General features: G+C 43.9%; 2 protein-coding genes across 5 annotated transcripts in view; one reads left to right on the top strand and one right to left on the bottom strand.

The window, feature by feature from the left end:
- The window catches only part of LRIG1 (leucine rich repeats and immunoglobulin like domains 1), a 130,945-nt gene extending 117,915 nt beyond the window's left edge, over positions 1-13,030 (top strand). Inside the window, exons 14-19 of the mRNA XM_060271328.2 lie at positions 1,130-1,411; positions 2,104-2,523; positions 4,123-4,248; positions 5,495-5,638; positions 8,128-8,430; positions 9,463-13,030. Of these exons, the coding sequence (XP_060127311.1) occupies positions 1,130-1,411; positions 2,104-2,523; positions 4,123-4,248; positions 5,495-5,638; positions 8,128-8,430; positions 9,463-9,647 (1,460 nt within the window). The 3' untranslated portion in view covers positions 9,648-13,030. The remainder of the gene's footprint in view (positions 1-1,129; positions 1,412-2,103; positions 2,524-4,122; positions 4,249-5,494; positions 5,639-8,127; positions 8,431-9,462) is intronic.
- Positions 13,031-13,112: 82 nt separating this feature from the next.
- Positions 13,113-22,620, bottom strand: part of SLC25A26 (solute carrier family 25 member 26) — a 129,963-nt gene continuing 120,455 nt past the window's right edge. For 3 of the 4 annotated variants that reach the window (XM_060271329.2, XM_088662444.1, XM_088662443.1), the window contains one exon: positions 15,244-16,084. In XM_060271329.2, coding sequence (XP_060127312.2) covers positions 15,927-16,084 — 158 coding nt within the window. In that variant the 3' untranslated portion in view covers positions 15,244-15,926. Of the gene's footprint in view, positions 16,085-22,620 lie in introns of all 4 variants that reach the window. The other variant, XM_035106708.3, reaches the window with a different exon arrangement.

Genomic DNA, 22,620 nt, shown 5'->3' on the forward strand with positions numbered 1-22,620 from the left:
GCACACATGCCCAAAGGGCAGGTCAGCCTGTGTTTAAAAAAACTAATGCCCTGAAGAAGAGCAATGACTCAAAATGCATCAGGATGCTTTTATAAACTATAGCAGGCATGTCCAACAGGTAGATCGTGATCTACTGGTAGATCACTGGACATCTCTGGTAGATCACTGGCTCCCCACAAAGAAGCTGAACAACTGTGGCTCCCCTAAAAAAAGCTCAACATTTTACATTTTACCCCCTCCCTGAAAAAGCTCAACAACTTTGACCTGAACCTCCCAAAAGGGGGTAGATCACTGCCAGTTTTTAACTCTGTGAGTAGATCGCAGTCTCTTGGGAGTTGGCCACCCCTGAACTATAGTTTGCACCCTTCCCTGACACGTGAAAGTATTACATAGCGTATTCCTTTTGGAGGTAGTTTGTTCACCTTTGGTCCCCACCCTGCACTCAGCTCTCACCCGTGACTCCTAGAAGTCAGCGTGCAACAGCAGCTACACCCTAGAGCAGTTTCGACTGGCTAGCTAAACCAAGTGAGGGTAGCCGATGGGTCCCAAACTCTCGGTGAGTTAGGGACTTCCCCTGCATGCAAAGATAGGCTCCGGTGGATTGTGCAGATGAGACCGATAATGGGTGCCACAGTCAAGAAGGTGGCTTCTGCACATGCTGGAGAGGGGAGAGAGGAGTAAGTGAGGCTTGTCATCCTGGGAAGATAGCCGATCTAGGAGAAGGAAAACTCTGATCCTAAACCTCCACTGGCTTACAGGCTATTTTGGGGAGAAGAAAAGGCAAACCCTACACAAATCCAGAGTGGAGGCCCTAAGATGGTTGGATGGCGCTTTTTACGCCTCCTTCCCGGCAACTCCTGCAGCCAAGCTGGTGCCAAACCTATTGCTCTGTTTTTCTTTGGATTACATCACCGACATTGAGAGGGTGGTTTTGGCATCTGGGCAGCCTAGGACCAGCACTGCTAACGCAGTGGTTTGACTCCATTCCCGGAGGCGCACTCCATTGTCTCTCGAGGCAGGCAAATGCCAACGACGACGCTGGATAGATTTTAAATTCTAACGTTGGAAGCATGATGGCTGCTGTTCTTCAAGAATCTCTGCTACTCTCAATTCTCCTTGTCCCTCACAGTGTTGCCATCGTTCCTCAAAACTCCCCATGACATTGCAGCCCGGACGGGGACAACAGCCCGGTTGGAATGTGCTGCCGAAGGTCACCCAACCCCAGAGATTGCTTGGCAGAAAGATGGAGGCACTGACTTCCCTGCAGCTCGCGAGCGCCGGATGCACGTCATGCCTGAGGATGATGTCTTCTTCATCACAGATGTGAAGATAGAGGATATGGGGATTTACAGCTGCACTGCTCAGAATTCCGCTGGTTCTGTGTCAGCAAATGCTACCCTGACTGTGCTAGGTAAGGAAATTTGCTTCCTTTGGGAGGGGAAGTCTGGGCAATTCATTGCAGATGCATTAATTTTATACTGATGTCCCTTTAGAGGACTCTTTGGAATGGGCAGAGGATGATAAGGAGGGGTTATAAGAATTTGTGGGCTGGGGCCTGGGGTTTTTGGACAGTATTTATCAGAAAACAAGTTTGGTTTCCTTGGAATATAGAACCTTGGAGATATGTATCAATGCACCAGAAGTCAGAAAGTTACAATACCTGAAACCCAGGAAGTTTCTGCTGCTATATCACTGTCAGTTCCCTGTTGTTAGGCTTGTAACCTGGCTGATTTATAGTATCGTGCCTTGCTTCTCTTTTGGGGCTAGGTGGGAAGAGTGTTGTGGTGCTATTATTGCAGCCTTTTTGAGTCTGTGGTGTTTGCATACACTTAGATGTGCACACATACACCTGTAGCTGCATATTTATTGGGGGGGAGTGGAAACCCTCTTTCCTTACCATGGAGAGTTTATTGAGAGGTATACCTCAGCCGTTACTATTTGTTGCAAGGAAAGGCAGAAAGGCAGCCCAGAACTGAGCGAGTTCAGGTTTCTTAAAGAACACTCTGTTGTCCAAAGCCTTCGTTTCATAACTGTGCTGTTAATTCGAGAGGCCGTAGCACAATCTTCTGTAGGCTTGACATCTCTCTCCATGGATCCTTACAGAGACTCCGAGCTTGGTTCACCCACTGGAAGATCGTGTTGTATCTGTGGGCGAAACTGTGGTCCTGCAGTGCAAAGTGACAGGAAGTCCACCTCCACGCATTACATGGCTGAAGGGCGATCAGTCTCTGCTGGTCACTGAACGGCATCACTTTACCCCAGGCAAGCAGCTGCTTATCGTCCGGAACGTTGTGATGGAAGATGCCGGGAAATACACCTGTGAGATATCGAACACTGTTGGGACCGAACGGGCGCACAGCCAAGTGAGCGTGCTGCCCTTGCTTGGCTGCCGAAAAGACAGCACCACCGTTGGGATCATCATCATTGCTGTGGTCTGCAGCATTGTGTTGACGTCTCTGGTTTGGGTGTGCATCATCTATCAAACCAGGAAGAAGAGCGAAGAATACAGTGTCACAAACACAGGTAGGCCCAGAGTCTCTTTTTCTTTTTCCTTTTGTAACCAGAAACATATCAAAAGGGGCTCGTTTTTGAAGCACCCCCCCGTCGTGTAACCAGCATTCATAGCTGGCTTACTTTACTGCAGATACAGAGAGTGCTTCCAGGTATCCCAAGTGGAATTGTTCACCGTTTGCATGGTTTACAGGCAGGGTCCTGGTTCTCACGCCTCTTCGTACTGCCCAGGAATTTTGCAAACCTAGAATGTAGCCCCTTGTACTGCCAGCATTTTTTGTTTTTTGTTTTTTACCTGTTGTTTGGCTAAATGCCCAGCATTTCCCTAAATGTTCTTGGGTGTCTGTCTCTCCTCCAGAACACCCAGTTTATTTATTTATTAAAACACTCACAGACTTCCCTTAATCCTGTTGGGTTTCTGGGTGGCACACCAACAAAAATCAGCATCATAAATGCAAAAAAAGCAAACGCGAATGATAAAAATGATAACATAAAAAGTTCTTATCCTCCAGCTTTTTGAGGTTGGGGCACAACTGCAGCTGCGGTCAAGCTCCTGCCTGAAATAGTACCGAGGAAACAAGCTGCTCAAGTGAAAACTCAAAAGCAGTGTTGCAACAACTCAGTTACAAGCACTGCCAGAAAGTTGCTGTCAGCTAGCCGGGCAGGGCCCTTCTGGGAGCTCTTCCAGGAGGCCATGCCTGCCAACCGAAAGGGAGGTGCTTCTCAGAAGCGAGGGCTGCACCATCCAGGAACCACTTGAGAAACAATGACACGTGACCCATATTTTAGAACCGTGTTGGTACACTCTAGAATAAAACCAGCAGAAATAAGTTGCTGGCTGTATGATCTGTAATAAAACTTTTTGGCTCTGGCAAGAGCTCCAGCTCTTGAAACACAATCCCCGCATAAGAAGGCCTGCTAGGTTTTGAAGGGAGACACATCTTGTTCTCTGACATATCCACTGAGTACTCGTCAGCTGTTTTTGTGGGCCGTGATTGAGTCAGCAGGTAAAGCTAACTGCATGCCCTCTTTTGAACTAAAGTAGTGGGAATATCTCCATGACTTAAGAACATGAGACTCTTACTGAATCAGACCAAAGGCATCGCCAGACCAGCATCCTTTTCCCAGCAATGGCTAGACAGATGCCAATGGGAAGCCTGAAAACGGAACAAGTTTAATATACGTAACTTGTGTTGATATTGCTGAGTAAAAAACATTGGGCTGAGGAGCTTGGAGATATTCCCTGTGATGAAATGTTAGAATCTGTTCAGTCAGAGAACAGCTGGAAGATTTAACAGGAGCAAAAAAGTGTGAGCATAAAAGTGATTTGGGGGAGCACCAGGGTACCAGATATGTTTCCAGAATACTGTTCTCTGCAGATACTAAATCTCTAAAGAGGACCAAGGGCAAATTTTCATTCAAAGAGCAAAAGAAGTCCTCCTATTTAGTCTCCCAAACTTGATCAAATTGCTCCTGAATACCCTGGTTCTAAGATGGACTGTAACCAAGTACACAAGCAATGTCCAGATCTAGTCTTTTCTCTAGTTTCAACACCGATCTTGTGCTCTAAAGCCGGTCCTTCGCTTTTGTCTCCTTTCCCTGTATTTCCAGATGAAACCATTGTGCCACCTGATGTGCCAAGCTATCTGTCCTCCCAAGGGACACTTTCAGAACGGCAAGAAGCGGTGGCCAGAGTGGAGAATGTCCAACAGCCCAATGGACACATACAGAGCAATGGTATGGGAGGAACTCTGCTGTCTGGCAACACTGTACTCCTTTTGCTTCTCTTATAATGCAATCCTATACATCAAGGATGGGAGGCCCTACAAGTATTTGCTGGATTACGGCTTCCATCATCCCTGAGCATTGGCCATGCTGACTGAGGCTGATGCGAGCTGGAGTCTAACCACTTTTTGAGGGCCAAACGTTTGTCACCCCTATGATATATGTCTGTCCACTTATCCCACTGAGTTTAATTGAATTTAATCTCAGGCAAACGGGTATAGAATTATAGTCTTAAGGGACTATTTTCACTGCATTCAATGAAATTACATGGTCCATTCCTTCTTGGGCTGTCCCATTTCAGACTGAAGGTTGGTGTGTGTGTGAATTTTTGGGAGTTCTCCTATGACAAACATTCCTGCACGTAGAGAACTAGCTACATAACAAGGGCAGAGCTAGGCTTAAAATCTTTCTCAAAACTGCTACTTTTCTGCATGAAGAACTGTTGAAGCACATAAGACATGCTTCATTAGTAATAGTATAAGACATCGAAGAGCTCCTATAATTTTTATAGCTTACAGATAAAAGATGACCAAACTATGACTTCTGAGCAGATGTTCCCGGCTACATTAGCTTTTCACTGTGTGTGCATGGAGAGGTTTTGGCACCAAACTGACCTTTGGTGGTTCACATCTGAGTATTCTGTTGGAATCTAGGGTGGAAAAATTCAGTTCCACTGAAACTTTTGCAGGTCCAGCATGTCTACTTATAGGGGAGGTTTGTTTTGTTTTTTAAAAAAGGAGATTGGGATTGGTTTGTCATAATTGTATACACATTACAGTGGTACCTCGGTTTACAAACACAATTGGTTCCGGAAGTCTGTACTTAACCTGAAGTGTACTTAACCTGAAGCGAACTTTCCAATTGAAAGTAATGGAAAGGGGATTAATCCGTTCCAGACAGGTCCGCGGAGTACTTAAACTGAAAATACTCAAACTGAGGCGTACTTAAACCGAGGTATGACTGTAGAGAGGATCACTATTTGTAAACAATACAGATGGAAAATGACAGGAGCTTTGCTGGCAGGGATGGGTGTCCACTTATCCTTTCCTCGGCCCACAAACACAAAGGCAAACTGAGTGAGCCACACCAGTTTTGTGGACCTCTAGTTTTCCCTTTCCATAGATTCGGACTGCTAATGTATTTATCTTTCTTATCTGCAGACCTTTGTACATCTGGTCACTTTGTCATTTTGTTGCAGGGGTTTGCCAGACCAATGCAGCGCAAGATGCAGAAGTCGATGCTCACCCTGTTTACCGACAGCCAAAGCTCTGCTTAGGATACAATAAGGAAGTTTGGAAAGGAGATGATATAGCTGACAGGGCACTCGTTGTAGATAAGACAGGTATGGAACTAATAATAATAATAATAATAATAATAATAATAATAATAATAATAATAATATTTATACCCTGCCCATCTGGCTGAGTTTCCCCAGCCACTCTGGGAGGCTCCTAAGGTAAAGGGACCCCTGACCGTTAGGTCCAGTCGTGACCGACTCTGGGGTTGCGCGCTCATCTCGCATTATTGGCCGAGGGAGCCGGCGTATAGCTTCCAGGTCATGTGGCCAGCATGACAAAGCCGCTTCTGGCAAACCAGAGCAGCACATGGAAACACCGTTTACCTTCCCGCTGTAGCGGTTCCTATTTATCTACTTGCATTTTGACGTGCTTTCGAACTGCTAGGTTGGCAGGAGCTTGGACCAAGCAACGGGAGCTCACCCCGTCACAGGGATTCGAACCGCCGACCTTCTGATCAGCAAGCCCTAGGCTCAGTGGTTTAACCACAGCGCCACCTGGGTCCCATGGGAGGCTCCTAATCAAGTGTTAAAAACAATACAGCATTGAATATTAAAAACTTCCCTAAACAGGGCTGCCTTCAGATGTCTTTTGAAAATAGGATGGCTGCTTATTTCCTTGACATCTGATGGGAGGGCGTTCCACAGGGCGGGTGCCACTACCGAGAAGGCCCTCTGTCTGGTTCCCTGTAACCTCACTTCTCGCAATGAGGGAACCGCCAGAAGGCCCTTGGCGCTGGATCTCAGTGTCTGGGCTGAATGATGGGGGTGGAGACGCTCCTTCAGGACCGAGGCCGTTTTGGGCTTTAAATGTCAGCACGAACATTTTGAATTGTGTTCGGATATGTACTGGGAACCAATGCAGATCTCTCAAGACCGGTGTTATATGGTCCCGGCGGTCACTCCCAGTCACCAGTCTAGCCGCCGCATTCTGGATTATTAATCTGCGGAAGTATTTTGAAAAATTCACTTTAATAAAGACCACCAGCACATCAAAGCAGCCTTTTCTTAGACATTCAGGGAAATTTTTTTATTTTATATTTATTGAAACAGTTATATACACACTTCATTTAAAATCCCACCTTTCCTGGTTTCCAACTAGATTTTCTTGCCACCTTCATTCGTAAGTAGCAGTTGTCTTAACAGCTGTGAAAGCAGCATATTATTACTATTTTGTCTGAAATCAAGAGAGCATGAATTGTTTAGGGAGTTACTCACCAAAATGAGCAAAGAGCTATATAAGATTATTCCTCATGCCTATTTGTGGGTCCTGCCCCTTGCAGTGACAGTGGCATGAGAGAATCTCTGTAAAGGCTATAATCGAGAATGGCTCAGTAATACCTTCTATTTACTCACTTCTCCTTGGCAAGGATAAGCAGCTTCTGGGCTGTGCTGAACTCTTTTAAGTGTAATTCTCAGGTTTGCAGAAGGTTGTATTGGCCCGTGATTGTACCCAATTAATAGGTCACAGTTGAACTGCAAGCAAATAAAAATGTAAACATGCACTATATAATGGCAAAGATTTTGGTCTCCTCTGAAGAGCAGCAAAATGGCAGAAATGGGTAGAGAAGTTGTGGGTAGGAGGAAGGGTGCTTAAGACTTGTCCTGCGTACCAATTTTGCAGTCTCTTCCCTTCTAAACACACATATTTAATTCCCCCTTGAGGGGGGGGGGGGTCTGCAAAAGAAGAGTAGCAGTTGAAAAGCAGCAGGCAGGTGGAGGACTGCTGTTTTCCTGCTTCACATCATGCCCTTCCTCTACTATTTTTTATCTGACCATCAGAGAACCAGGTGCCTGAATCATCATCTATTTCCTTTCTTGTGCTGTGATGGAGATGATGCATTAGCATGAAGGCCACCCAAATTCTGCTCCACAAAAAGCTGGGTTCTGCGACGTGCGCTGTTTTGAAAATTAAGTGCAACACGTGGCTTATTCTTTGTAATTCAAAAGGAGAGGCAAGAAACTGTTCAGAGTATCGTGATCCCGTGTTTGACCTGTGCAAATTTTACTCAGTAACTGCCTCGGCTTCTGATATTCCACTAGAGCAGTAACTTCATAGCATTTGCCATCATGAGGGACAGAGCTTTCCTTTTTGCTTAAAATAATTTAGCTTCCCAAGAAGCTTAGCTTTCAGAATTACAGCATATGCCTAATCCTAGCTATGGTGAGGAACGAAAGGGCATATACAGTGGTACCTCTACTTACGAATTTAATGCGTTCCGAACGCATATTTGTAAGTCGGAAAAATGGTAAGTCGAATCCCATAGGAATGCATTGGGAGAAAAAATTCGTAAGTCGAAGCAACCCTATCTAAAAATTCGTAAGTAGAAAACAATCCTATCTAAACCGCATCCAAGATGGCGGACGGAGCTCCGTTCGTAAGTAGAAACATTCGTAAGTAGAGGTACCACTGTAATAAGACAAGTCAGTCAATGAAGCCACCATTGCCTATTCTGTCTGAAGCATTTTTGCCCCAAAATTCAGAGTCATTGTTGCTTTTTAAAAACACAATAATAACCTGCCTTTTCTCCCTCCAGGCTACAGCTTGCCAGTTGTGTGTACTGACTGCAGTGGGAGTACGGACAGCATGAGCGTCACCATTTACTCCAAGGATCCAGATTATGGCTCTCTGCCTACAGAGACTGTGCCTCCCAATGCTTCCAAAAGCAGAGAGTCGAGCAGGCAGGACAGCATACCTACTGCTAACCGTCAAGGTCCTCTAAAGTGCAACGGGAGCGCAAGCAGCAGAAAATCAGATGGCAGCAGTACCATCTACCCCAGTAATCACGACAGGATGCCAGCTGCTAGCCCAGGCACACCGCCTCAGCCGGACAGCAAAGGTGTGTGTGTTTTTTTAATCTCTTTGACACGCCTGCTATTACAGTCAGTAGAGCATGAGACTCCTAATTTCGGGGTCGTGGGTTCAAGCCCACGTTGGGCAAAAAGGTTCCTGCATTGCAGGGGGTTGGGCCAGGTGACCCTCATTGTCTCTTCCCATTTTACAATTCTATTGATACTTTTCCAGGTGCTCCAGTAAAGGGATGGGAACACCTGTGGCCCTCCAGATGTTGTTGAACTCCAGCCCTAGTCAGCATGGCCAGTAATCGGAATTGATGGGAGCTGGTGTCCAGCAGCACCTGGAAAGCCCACAGGTTCTCTATTCCTCCTCTAGTAAATCACACCTACCTGTTAAGGTTTTGGAAAATGGATGTAATGTAGATCCTAATTCTTATACGCCCATACTGCTCTTGCAAACGATCCCCTTAAGAGTCGCGTTCCTATGTACAACTTGGGTTCTGGAGTCACACAGGCCGTCAGGCAAGCAGCCCCAAATATATTTCCACAGGACCTTTTGTGGGAATGTAACATTACCAAAAACCAGGACACTCTAGTCTTGTAGCTTGGAATCTTGCGGGGTGGAGGAGCATCCAGAACATTGCTGGTTGGGAGGCACAGGAGAGAAGTGCCTAAAATGAGACAATGGCTGCGTCCCTGCAACATCACCAAAGAATCTGGGGTGCATTCTGACCTGATGGTGGCCTTGGTGACTCTAGCAACCAGTGTTTGTGTTGCATCCAATCTGGAATGGAGTTCGCATCCTGGAAACTCTTGCAGGAAATTGTGGGACATGTTCTTAATTGGCAAACCACCCTGCATCACGTGAAAGCCGAGAGGTGAAGTTGAATCTCTGCTTACGGCTCCCAACAAATGCAAATAGTCGTGGAGGTAAAAAGTCTAAAGTAGAGATTTATGGGCGTTTGTAACTAAAATTACTTTTTAATTAAGTTTGGTTTAGGTCTAAATGTGCTGGTGCATGTACTGAATGTGAGAGGGAGAGCTAACAGTGGAGTTTTTTGTTTTTTGTTTTACAGGTTCTTCACAGCCTTTAGCGAAATCTTTGGAGCCTTGTGGCTTTCTACTGCCTTCTGAAGGCTCACTGAGGCATCTGAAAGGAACTGCTGAGCTATCGTTATCAGAGAGCGAAGTCAAACAGGCGCTTCTCTCCAACGGACACTTACCAAGGTCACGTGACTCCCTTCACGAATTGAGCCACTGAAAAGATTGGAACAGACTGAGGAAAACTGCTATGTGCAAATTAAAATGGAGCATCCTATATATATATATATATATATATATATACCTACAGAATTTCTTTCTTTGCACGAAATTATCTAAGCTACTTCTACCTCAAGTTCTGAACTGATAGCTCCTCAAAGAATAGGGAAAGAAAGAAAGAAAGACAGGAAACAAGATGAGGTATATGAAGCAAGCTTGCGTGGGGGAACGAAGTCTTATCAACGCAGCACCCGCTTGTACATAGTGTCCGAACTTTCCTGGAAATATCCGTGGCTCACACGCTAGCTTGCATAGAAAGCACAGAAATGCAAAAGGTCCTTGTGTAAAGTGAAAAGTATTTGATAACAAAATTGTACATAAGAGTTTTCATATATAAAAATCTATCTAAATATATAAATATATATTATATTATATCTTTTAACAGAGGTTATTTTATTCCTTGGTGCATGATGGAACTGAGTGAACTTATACAATGACAACATACAAGGTTTTTCTCACTTAGAAGGTTGCTGTTAGGTTTCTGTGTTCTGTTTTGTGTTGTTGTTTTTTAATTCCCCAATCATTGTGGTGCCTTAGGTGAAAAAAGAACAGACTCGTACATTTTTCTTACTGGAACAAGACCTTGATTGTGAAATCCCCCCCCCCTTTTCATAGCAAGTACTGAATTGGTTTGCTAGTTCAAATATCCCCATAGAAATATTGCACTTACAGCACAATCCTTTGTCTACTCAGAAGCAAGCCCTACTGAGTTCAGTGGGGCTTGCTCCCAGGTAAGCGTGCAGGATTGTTGCCGCGGATGTTTTAAACTGAGCTCTGTTGCTTTAGCATTGCTTAGGCAGAGGTGGTGCAAAAGTGCCCCGGGAACGTCTGAAGAATACGTTCCTTGAAACAAAAGGGAGTTAGACGAGAGTGTGGGTACCATTATTAAACAGATGTACTTTGGCGCGGTTCCCATGCCGTGCAGTTGGGCTTGTGAAGGAAGAAGAGGGCTGCAAGTTCTTTCTACATCCTAGCTCTTGTGAATGCTGGGGATACAGACACACACATCCCGTTGACTTCAAACAAATGTTAGCATGCACACAGCCTTGGAGGAATGTAAGCAGCTGCCTCCTACGTGTGGCAGACCTAGCTCAGTCCTGTTTACACTGACTGGGAGTGGCTTTCCGGCATTTCAGAAAAGGGTCACTCCCAGCCCCACCTGAAAATGCTGGGGATGGAACCTAGGATCTTCTTATAAGTAAAGCAGATCCTCTGCTGCCAAGCTACAGCCCTTTCCCTCTGCAGGATTGCAACATTCGCGTGCCTATCTAAATGCAAACCGTTCATTGCACTAGTGCAGACATAGGCCAACTCGGCCCTCCAGATGTTTTGGGACTACAACTCCCATCATCCCTATCTAACAGGACCAGTGGTCAAGGATGATGGGAATTGTATTCCCAAAACATATGGAAGGCAGTTTGCCTATGCCTGCACTAGTGGAACAGCATTAAAACAAGCATAAGGAAGAAGAGGATTGATTGGCAGACCATATTTTGCTCTGAAAGCTACTAATTTTTTTTCCTTCTGGCATTTTAGCACAGTCTATTTCAAAAGGCCTGGTTGCTTTCTTACACAGTAATCTGACACACAGAATAATCCATTTGCACACAAAGACCCGGTTTTCTTTTTCTTAATTCTGGCTTTGAATCTAAATTTTTTTTAGCTAGTTGCTCTTTTTGCTTTTGAAGAAACTTCTCTGAATTTTTCTTTTTTAAGCTTCTCCAGGGCATATTTTTTTTAAAAAAGATGCAACCACACTAGGCTACTGCTTTCATTTTTAAAGTAACACTGCTTTGAGAGCTGTCATTTACCTAAAGCACTATTAAAAAGTAAATATAAAAAAACAATGTGAACACACAGGAAAAAGTTCTACTCAAAACTTAGAGAGCGTTCTTTTTGTCTGTAGAAGTGCTGCTTCTTCTCCTGATGCTTATTCACCTGGGTGAATAAAATTTCTCCTCTCCACGCCCAAGTTCTGTAGTTCAGGCTCTGCCTAATATGAAGTTACATTTAGGTTGTGACTTAAGACGGAGAGGGGCAGAATGACATTTTGTGTTTTCTCTTTTTTTATTATTCGTAGCCATGACTTGAAGGCCAGTTTCAGAGGAGCAAACGTGGGAAGCAAGAACATTTAGATTATTGTAGGCGCTTACGTAAGGATTCTGGGCCCAATTCTGCCTATGGGGCAGGAGACAAGTGTGGGCTTCAGCTAGCTCTAAACATACAGAGTCTTTGGAATGGTTCCGGTGTTCCCTTGCTCAGATTGTTCACAGTTCTAAAGAAGGCATTGCGTTATTTTCCTTCACCAGCATCTTTCAACAACAAATGCCATTGAAGGCAGCGTTTCAAGGCCAGATTAACATGCAAGTTGCTCCTCCCCCGTGTTAACGTTGCTTCATTCTACTTAGGTTACCCTATTCTACTGCAGCTCCAGAGGAAGCAACTAGATGTTTGTGGCCTAGCTTCTGTGGGTATTTTACTATATATAGGTTTGTGCGTGTTGTGGGCTTTCCACGAAATGGAAAAGCCAGTGAAATACACACTGATCTCTTAAAGCCTGGGTAGCGCCTGCAAACATCTGGCTATTTTGCACCTCCAATGAAAGAGGTCCTTCTTCCCACCCAGCCCAACTGGAGGAGACGATGGGTTTGTCAAGCAAGGACCCTCAAAACCCAGGAGTGTAAGGAGAAAGGTAACAAAAACAAAAGATTCGAGACAAGTTTTGCCATCTGCTTTTTTTTTTTAGCTGAAGCTGGCCGTTTTGAAGCAATGCATAACTTAGCCAGCTACCTGTCTCTATCACTTCCTGATGGTAGATTCAGTTGCACTTTCTGGTAGGTGGCTAATTATGTGAAGTGCCAAGGTGTAGCTAGTCAGTGCATTTAAAAGGAAAAAAGTAGCCAATGGAGGTGGGGATCAGACTGCATTTTCCCTCTTGGTGGTACAGAAAGGGAATACGTTATATGTTTTCTAAGAAGAGGTAGACTGATAAAGGCTAAGTTGAGAGAGAGATGCAAGGGGGAGGGGAGGTATCATCATCGGAAATGCAAAGCACACTTGCCACGCTGACATTTTGAAAAATATTGTATTTTTGCATACTGTTAACTGTTTAAATAATATTGTTACTTCCACTAAATATGTGAATCTGCTGCTTCTGAGAGGCATTGTGAAAGAGGAAGTATTACTTTTGTGTACAAAGTTATTTATTTATTAGAAAATTTTGGTACAATGTTGTACATTGACAAAGTACATTGTAAAAATATTGGAAGTGTCCTAACAAATGGCATTGAAGTGACTTTAATAAACGCCCATTTATAATATCAATGGTTTCTGTTTAGATTAGAGTCTGTGGTTATTGTTGGATGGATGAATGGGGTTAAGAGAAAATGCCACATTGCTACGTGAGTGGGATTTGCAAAACTCCCTTTTAATATGCAGTCCATCCTAAACACAATTACAGTAACTAGCGAACAAGTCTCACTGAGCTAAAGTGGAACTTGCTTAAGAGCAAATAGGCAGACAGTTGTGCTTTCATTATCATTGATAAGTAAAGTTTTTAGGTGGTTTTGCTAACACCTCCTTCTGTCACCATGGGCCAATCTTATGGGCAAATGTGACTGGGGGATTTGGCAGTGTGCCATTTTGCCACCATCAATAGTGTTATATGGCATGCCCTACTCAGCTTTCTCTCAGTCTCTCTCACCATATGAAAGTGGAACCTCAATTTTCGAATGTCTCGGAAGCCGAACAATTCGGAAGCCGAACGCTAAAAACCTGGAAGTGAATGCTTCTGTTTCTGAACGCGCCTCGGAAGCCGAATGGCTTCCAAGGATCATTTCTCCATTGACATTGCCGACCGCCCATTGTGTATTTTTGGTATCCAGGCATGCTTGAGCCCTTAGTAGATATCACTGAAATCCAATACAAGCTCACTTAACATATTTGTAATGGACATAATTAAAAGGGGGGGGAGAGGTTGACAACATGGCTTAAGCCACAGGATTCTAAAAATTACATGACTGAAGAAGAGTTCTATGGCTATTGCCCATGAGAGCTGACTAGAACTCCCATGTTTGAGAGGCAGCGTAAATCCAAGCATCAGACGATGAGAACAAAATAGGATGTTTTCTAGGAGACACAGAGAGAGGGCTGTTGGAATGCTGGAAGAGACAAGCATTTACTCCAAGCCAACAAAGCAGTTCTTGAACGTTCCATCTGAAAATCTGATCCTGCTTTGGCACAATAATGTGTCTACAAGAAAACTTAATTAGCAGTTATGTCTCCAACTTAAGTATCTATATTATGTGGGGAAACAGTGTGTTTCCCAGGACCTCTGGAACTTCAGATTATCTCCTGCCTGGGTAGAACATGCCACAAACGTTATCTAGATCATTGCTTTGTGATAAGGGCAGGTGACAAAAATTATTCTTCAATGGCTTCTTTCAATTCACTGCCAAGACTGTTTAAATATTAAACTTTAAAGACCTGATGAACATTTTGCCCTTTAATCTGTGTTATTTCCGTAAGTGGCTAGAATTCAATGAGACACTCTGACGAATGTTCTGCCCAAGCAAGCATTTCAATTGCCAAGTGGTACGATAGTGCTGGATTTACGTATAAGCTAAACAAGCTATAGCTTAGGGCCCCACTCTCTTGGGGGCCCAAAAAAAATTAAAGAAAAAAAAACTGGATGTACATTTCCGAAATATAAGATAAAAAACAAATAAAGTAAAACCTACATACAGCAATGGGCCCTGCCTGCTCGCCTGCTCCCTAAAATATCACTGGTTTGCTCATTTCTATATATAGGGTGCCTACATTCTGCATGGACTGGTTGCAGGGCAACATGTGCAAATGGCTTTAGATACCTATTAGGTCCATCAATTGCCATGTAGCATATATACAACACAAAAAACAGCGACAATTTGTTGTTGACAAAGGACAGCTGGACATGTAAAGGGCCCCATTACCTTCAGTAGCTTAGGGCCTCATCAAACCTAAATCCGGCCCTGGGTACGACACCCCCCCCCCAGCATGCAGTTCTCCTGACACATGGACACCCAGCACAGAGGGGAGAAAGCCCCTTTGCACAGTTGGAAGTCCTTTGGCAGGGCTCATTGGGTGTATCCTTCCCAGTGTATTTACATCCGAGCTGCAAAGATGCAAAGCGGAGAGCATCTCTCAGGGACGGCATCAGAGACATGCCAATAGCAAACTTTATGCCCGGCTTTCTTCTGTAAGCAGCTTCACAAACTGCTCTTACAGGTGGTTACCAAGCAGCGTACAAAAATCAGAAGCCCAACTCACCATGTTACCCTGAGGGCCGGTGGCACAGACTGTAACCCATCATTCCCTTCTGGACAGGCCCACCAATTCTTGCTTTGCTTGCTGCACTATTCCTCAAGTAAAAGAGGCTATAAACGGCACCCTTTCCCATCGCCCCCCCTTTCTGCTGGTCACCCCCCTCCCCTTCTTCACGTTCTGCAAGACTGTGCCGCTTGTGGGGTGGGAGGCAGGTAGAAAAACCAAGAGCATTGTTTCATTTTCATAGGCAACCTTGTTGGACAGTAAAATAATACAACATTGTACTTTTACTGGAGAAATCTGAGTCTAATTAAAAAAGGCAGCCTTGCTTATCCAAGCAAGAATGCTTGCTATGCACCTGCAGGTAGGAACAGTGGTCTAAACTTTCCAAATGGGGTTCAAACCACACACACACACACACACTCACTTAAGGAAAGAAATCCCTGTGCCTGTCCTCTTTTCTTCTGTCCTCTGGAGCATGGCTGGCCTGGGGTAACGTAAATGCTGTGATGCTGGTCTCACAAAACAAATGAGTGCTCCTTTTATTCCTTCCATGCCGTGCAGGCCATGTTCTTCTCATTTGCACATCATTTTCCCTAAATGAGTTCTAATAATAATGCCTTTCAGGCACAAGGCTGGAGCCCATAAAACGAGTCGTTTGCCCCCCAAAGTTGCCTTTCTTGGCATGCTCCTTCCAATGAGCTCACCACTCGAACAGGGGTTTCCATACAGGGACATTTTATACTAGGGAAACGGAATTAAGGGTTTTCTTTTCTTTTCTTTTAAATAATAGTGAGAATAGAGTCCAGGCTGTTGAACAGCTGCTGAGCCACAGGAGGCAGGACCTAGGGCCTGCGGGGAGATAAACTTGTGGGAAGGCAAATGAATAACTTCACAAATGCGCATTTTTCCCCCCTTAGGAGAAGGGGAGGGGGAAGCAGCACCTCAGCTGTTCCTTTTCGAGTTCCAGAGCCAATTCACAAGAGCAAACGGCGTATCTTGTCATACATCCCCAGGAAGATAAAGCCCCCAAGACTGATGGCAGATATTCGAGGGACAACGCCTGCAAACAACCTGAGAGGAGAGAGAGAGAGAGAAGCAAAGATTATTTTAAGTCTCTTATCAAGATGCATACAACCACCTACGTTTTGATCTGTTCTGTTGCAGGGCCGGATTTAGGTTTGATGAGGCCCTAAACTACTGGAGGTAATGGGGCCCTTTATATGCCCAGCTGTCCTTTGTCAACAACAAATTGTCACTGTTTTGTGTGTTGAATATATGGTAATTGATGGACCTACTAGGTATCTAAAGCCATTTGCACATGTTGCCCTGCAACCAATCCTTGCAGAATGTAGGCACCTTATATATAGAAATGAGCAAACCAGTGATATTTTAAGGGAGCAGGCTAGCAGACGGGGCCCATGACTTACAATCAGGGGTGGCCAACTCCCAAGAGACTGCGATCTACTCACAGTTAAAAATTGGCAGTGATCTACCCCCCCTTTTGGGGTTCAGGTCAAGGTTGTTGAACTTTTTTTTAGAAAGGAAAGCCCTGTTTTGGGGGGGTTCAGGTCAAAGTTGTTGAGCTTTTTAGGGAGGAGGAAAGCCACATTTTGGAGGGTGCAGGGCAAAAGTGTTGAGCTTTTCTTTAGGGGAGCCAAAATTGTTGAGCTTCTTTGGGAGGAGCCAGTGATCTACCAGTGATCTACCACAGATGTCCAGTGATCTACCGGTAGATCACGATCTATCTGTTGGACGTGGCTGACTTACATCATAGGAGCCTACACAACACAAAACACTGTTGCTGTATGTAGGTTTTATTTTATATGTTTTTATCTTAGATTTTGGAAATGTACATCCAGGGTTTTTTTCCTTTAATTTTTTTGGGCCCCCCCAAAAGAGTGGGGCCCTAAGCTATAGCTTGCTTAGCTTATACGTAAATCCGGCACTGATCTGTTGGAGCTACACAACTTAAGGATTTCCATCAGGCATTTCTCAGACTATGGTACCCAACTCAACAAAGTGGGAAAGCAGTGAAAGAAGGCCAGATTTGGGGACAATCTGCTACTGAACAAATCTAGAAGGGAAAGAGAAAGGACATCACATGTCACCAATAGTTGCCACCTAAAACCACAGCCAACGCATGACTGATTTTTTTTTGGGGGGGGGGTCACTACTGGTGGTTTTATACTAACTGAAATTTGTATTTGTTATTGTTTGCTTTCTCATTGGGACTGTACACATCTTTGGCCTGCAGTCTTCGGGCAAAGCACATTATTGTAAATACTTTAAACAAGTGAACAGTAACAGACTTGACTTCTTGCATTTCATTGCTATTTTACTCCCAACTTTCACATCCCTCTCCGCCCCCTTTCTGCCCACACAGATATATCTGCCACCCAAGAATCTGCATCTGCTGAAGTGGCCCAAACCATGAAGGTTTATGCCATAATAAATCTGTCAGTCTTTAAGGTGCCACGGGGCTCTGTTGTTGTTCAGTGCTGCACAAAACTAACACAGCTACCGGTCTGGAAACCGATACAAAGGCTAGTGACATATTTAAAAGCTACAGCTCTGCCATTAGTAAAGGCTTCGTTCAAAGGCCAGGTGGTAGCATTGTGGACTGGAAGCCACAGTCCTTTCCTAATCTAGGGGAAGAGGGATGGAGAAGTTCAACCTGGCAAACAGGAAGGGATTTGTCACTTTTTAGAATGTAGCCCCTCCCACACAATGGGGCTGTTTGCTTCCAGCCCAGTTCATTTGGGTCCAGCTTTCCTGTGAATGAACCATTTGCCAATGAGAACACCAAAAATGTAAAAAAGAAGAAGTGCGGGGATCTGTCAGGCTATATATAACACTGGCTCACATCCTACCCCTTCGACATACGGAAGAGGGTCTCCCTAATTCCAAGCACATGTTGGCTGGTTGCGACCCACGGAGTGACGTAAGGCAATCCTTTATATGCTCAGCAATATATTTCCTGGAATGAGCTGGCAGCACTAAAATTAGATTCTCACGTTAAGCTCCAGTGGTGGATCCTGGCTCAAATGAAAAGTCCTCTTTGGCTGAAATAATTAATTCTTTCCATTCTGGTTTATGAGAGATTGAATGAGTATCTGTTCAAAACCTGCTGGGCAATAAGTAGCAGGTGCTTCCTGACTTTTTTTTTCTTTTTTAAATTTTATTTCAAAACCAGAAAAGAAAAGAAGAAGGAAAAAACATAAACTTCCATTTCAAAAATACAGACATCGAATTCGTTTTCTAACATAGGTCCATTATCTAAATTGCCTACATTGAAATTAAAATATGTATCATTACTCTCTTTACTATATACAAATACAACACAGTTAGAAAATTTATATTCTAAATAATATTTAAAATTCCCACAACCCCCCCCCATTCTCCCTTGCCCGTGTGTGATCTCAGAATTTTATTTTTTCCATCTTGCTGTGTTATTTCCGATTTAGTAATTGTCCAATTAATTCTTTTATTCTTTTCTTATTTACCCCTATGCGTTTTACCCATTATCTATTATTATTTCAATTCCAGAACAATATTATTTCACGTATTCCTTCACTCCATCCCATTCTTTGATTATTTTCTGGTTCGTATGGCCTCTAATAATTGCCGTCAATTTTGCCACTTCTACAAACTCGGAGAGTTTATTTTGCCATTCTAACACTGATGGGATTTTCTCCCCCTTCCAGTTCTTTGAAATCAGTATTCTGGCCGCTGCAGTCGCGTAAAGGTGCTTCCTGACTTTTAAAAGCTTTGCTGCATGTGTCAAATTTAAATGCGGGGGATGAGTGTGTCTATGCACTCTCCAAAAAATGCATGAATTCAATAACTGATTATGCAGGGCGACTAAGTTTCTACATGAGAGGTGCTGGGGGTTCAACTTTCTCTCTCACCATCAAAGACATTCTGCCTTTCTGCAAGAGCCAATATAACAACAGCTGGTGCTGTTCAGCAAGGACACAATGACACATAATAATAATAATAATAATAATAATAATAATAATAATAATAATAATTTATTTCTACACTCTGTGCATGTTCAGTGGCATTCATTCCTTTACATATATTGTAAGGAAATGTGGGCAGTGCAAGACCCGCATTCCCAACGCCTTAAAAAGCAACCAGCCATCCTTGACTTCGCTTTGACCGCACAGGTTAAACGTTGAAATCCATTTCAGAAACGATATTGCAGAGCTAAGAGGAAATGTGGATTAAATGTCAACAAAATACCAAGACTAGCATTTATAAGAATATTGCTATTACTTATAAGTAGCAATGAAATTAAATTAGAATAGTATGATGACAATGCTATTATGATGACATCGTGCAGATTTCTTTGCTAGCATAGCACTGATTCTGCAATAAACTAATCAGGAAGCAACCCTGGAAGAGAGCAGCGGGCTGGAGCCCTCTTCCCATCAGGAAAGGCTGCTGGATTCAAGGTATTTCAGTGATAAAGGTGGCTGGAAGGAGGGGGGGGAGAAGAGAAGAGGCCATATGTCCATTGGTGTCTTAAGACCCTTAGGATCCCTGGTGATCCTAACAACTCTGTGAGGTGGGTGAAGCTGAGAGAGAGTGTGTCTAGTTCAAAGAAGAAGAAGAAGAAGAGTTTGGATTTGATATCCCGCTTTATAACTACCTGAAGGAGTCTCAAAGTGGCTAACATTCTCCTTTCCCTTCCACCCCTACAACAAACACTCTGTGAGGTGAGTGAGGCCGAGAGACTTCAGAGAAGTGTGACTCGCCCAAGGTCACCCAGCAGCTGCATGTGGAGGAGCGGAGACGCGAACCTGGTTCCTCAGATTACAAGTCTACCACTCTTAACCACTACACCACACTGGCCTTAAACAATTTTGTGAGGATTTGAAATCTGTCCTAGCCCACTCAAGTCTGTCCTTGGGCTCCGGAGTGTGGAGAAAGTGGATGGAGCCAAGAGCTTTTCTCTGATGCCCAGGATACTGAAGTTCAGGTAATCCAGGGACACCAATGTAACAGGAGATACAACGCAGACAAAAGGAAGTGCTTCCGTACACATCACACAATGGAGGCAGAGACTTTGTTCCCACAAGATACAGTGGGGGCTGCTGGCTCAGACGGCTTTAAAGGGGGATTAGGCAAATTCATGGAGGATAGAACTGTCAATAGGTATGAGTCATAGCCGCTCCAAGGAACAAGCAGGTTCAGAGGCAGCACACCTAGGATTACTAGCTGCTAGATGGCAACAATGGAAAAGGGATGCTGCCTTCGTGGCCTGCGTGAGAGCTTTTCAGAGGTATTTGGTTGGCCACTGTGAGAAGCAGCATGCCGGATTGATGGGCCAATTGTCTAACTTAGCAAACCTCCTCGCATGTTCTTGTGCTTGCTATACTGTTCCGTTGTGCCCTGGGGTCACAGGAGGATATGGGATTACTTTGATACATCCCAAAACTCTTGAAACAACCCTCCCACCACCACAAACCCTCTATGGCTATGTAGGTCTTTTTAAACAAATACCCAGTTGCACAAGGAAAAACCAATGTTCCTCTCCTCTCTACTGCAGTCCGGCACCCTCCAAAAATCTATACAGATTTTGAGAGTCAAGGGGGGCTGCAGGGGGCAGAGGAAAAGAAGCTCTGTTGCAGCAGCAGAAGTCTGTTCAGTTTGTGTACAGACAGCTTTGGGGGGCACCCCAAATCTCCCAACTTGAGTTCCTGCAGCAAATTCTGTAGTGTGAGGCTGTTCCACCATCAGGAAGAAATGTGGTCATGTGTAAGCCCTCCATCTCCCAATCAACTGCCCATCAGCCTCAGGTTTTCTGCTCATGGAAGGCAAATTCAACTCGGGAAAACAATGATGGGTGAATGTCTGGATTTCAGCACTTCTGAAAGAGGATATAAATCTATATGGGGATAGGTTTTTTTGTCTCCAGGCTGCTCCAGTAATCCTACCGTGTTTCTCCAAAAATAAGACACTGTCTTATATTTATTTTTCCTCAAAAAACAACAACACACTATGGCTTATTTTCAGGGGATGTCTTATTTTTTCCCCTCCTCCTCCTGCCGTGGCCGGCATTGCTGCTGCGCCTATCACTATGTCTTATTTTCGGTGTATGGCTTATATTCCTTGAATGCTTAAAAATCCTGCTACGGCTTATTTTATGGCTACGTCTTATTTTCGGAGAAACAGGGTATGCACAGGCCATTCACCGCCCCATTACCTATGTAATCTTTACCTCTTCCCAACTGTATGCCTTCAATATGCTCCTTTAAAGAAACCAGGTTCTCATAATCCTAGCAGAAAACTTCTGCTCACTAGACTTAGGCCAAATGTTACCGCAGCTCTCCCCGCTTCAATAAAAAATAATAATAATCAGCCTGGATTTTCTAACCTGATTAAATTCTTCCAATAGCCTTTCAGCGAGGAAAATTACACATCCCTATTTGATTAGAATTCTTCCTACAACAAAGGTTTTAGCGAGCAATGAGACTTGTCTGTAAAGACCAAAGCCCCTTGATAAGTTCTGTGGGTCTTTGGAGACCTGGTGGCAACTCACGAATAGATATTGGTGAGTTTTCTTTCTCCTCCACTGCTAGGTCAGATGCAGAGCTCAGTTTACCGCCTTCCTGCACTTGCACTTCTCTGTGGTAATGATCTTTGCTTCGGGGCTGCGGCAGGCAGATGGAAATGTTTTATGGTTTCACTAGACAGCAATTCGGTCTATTACCATAATTACAGCTTTAAAGCCAAGTAATTTGTAACAAGGCAAGTACCGACAGAGCCTTCCATGGGCAGATATATTGTGGTAGAACACCATTGTTGCCTGTAGAAATGCTGTCATCTTCCTTGGAGGCTGAGGCGGTTTAATTGGAACAGACCATCTCCTTAAACAGGCACCTACTCCTTGTGAAAGATGATGTCATTGACAAAAGAATGGCACATTATTACTTCATTATCCACACACTAAACCACCCGCATGCCTCAATGAATCTCAAAATCACAAAGGAAGACCCTGGTTTCATTCAGTCATCCGTTAACCATGACCATCTTCCACACAGGGATAACTTTAAGAGGGGTGGCACCTGAATTCTAAGCAAAGATGGGCAAATCAGTCATTTTCAGTCTCCCTCAGGTACTCATTTTTCAAACCCTAAACTCCTTTTTCACATCAATTTGCAAAATTTTCTTTCCAAATGAAAGTTAGTACATATTTTCATGCCGATTTATATATGCATTTGTGTATTCATTTTTTGTAAGTAAGACCCTCTATTATAAGCTTTGAATTTTATTTTCATTTACCTATGCAATCTTTTTTTCTTGGCACACTTTTTAGTTGGAGAACTGGGTCACAAAATTCAGAGGTGTTTGAATTTTGCAAGTTTCCCTGTCTTTTGGTTTCTGCATTGTTTTGGGAAACGAAAATTACGCAGGTTCACACAAAAATACAAACCAGGAGAATTTCTCCCCCAAACCTAATACTAAGGCCACGTCTAGATTTTCCCAATGGCAGATTTTTGTGCTTGTTGATATGAGATGCAGCAGGCCACTGTCATTTGCAAATCATTTCCCATGAGACTACTTCCCACTCCTCATTCCAAGGCAGACTGTGAAAATCT

The sequence above is a fragment of the Zootoca vivipara genome, chromosome 2 (genome assembly GCF_965207765.1).
Source record: "Zootoca vivipara chromosome 2, rZooViv2.hap1.1, whole genome shotgun sequence".
In the NCBI taxonomy this organism is placed as follows: Eukaryota; Metazoa; Chordata; class Lepidosauria; order Squamata; family Lacertidae; genus Zootoca; species Zootoca vivipara.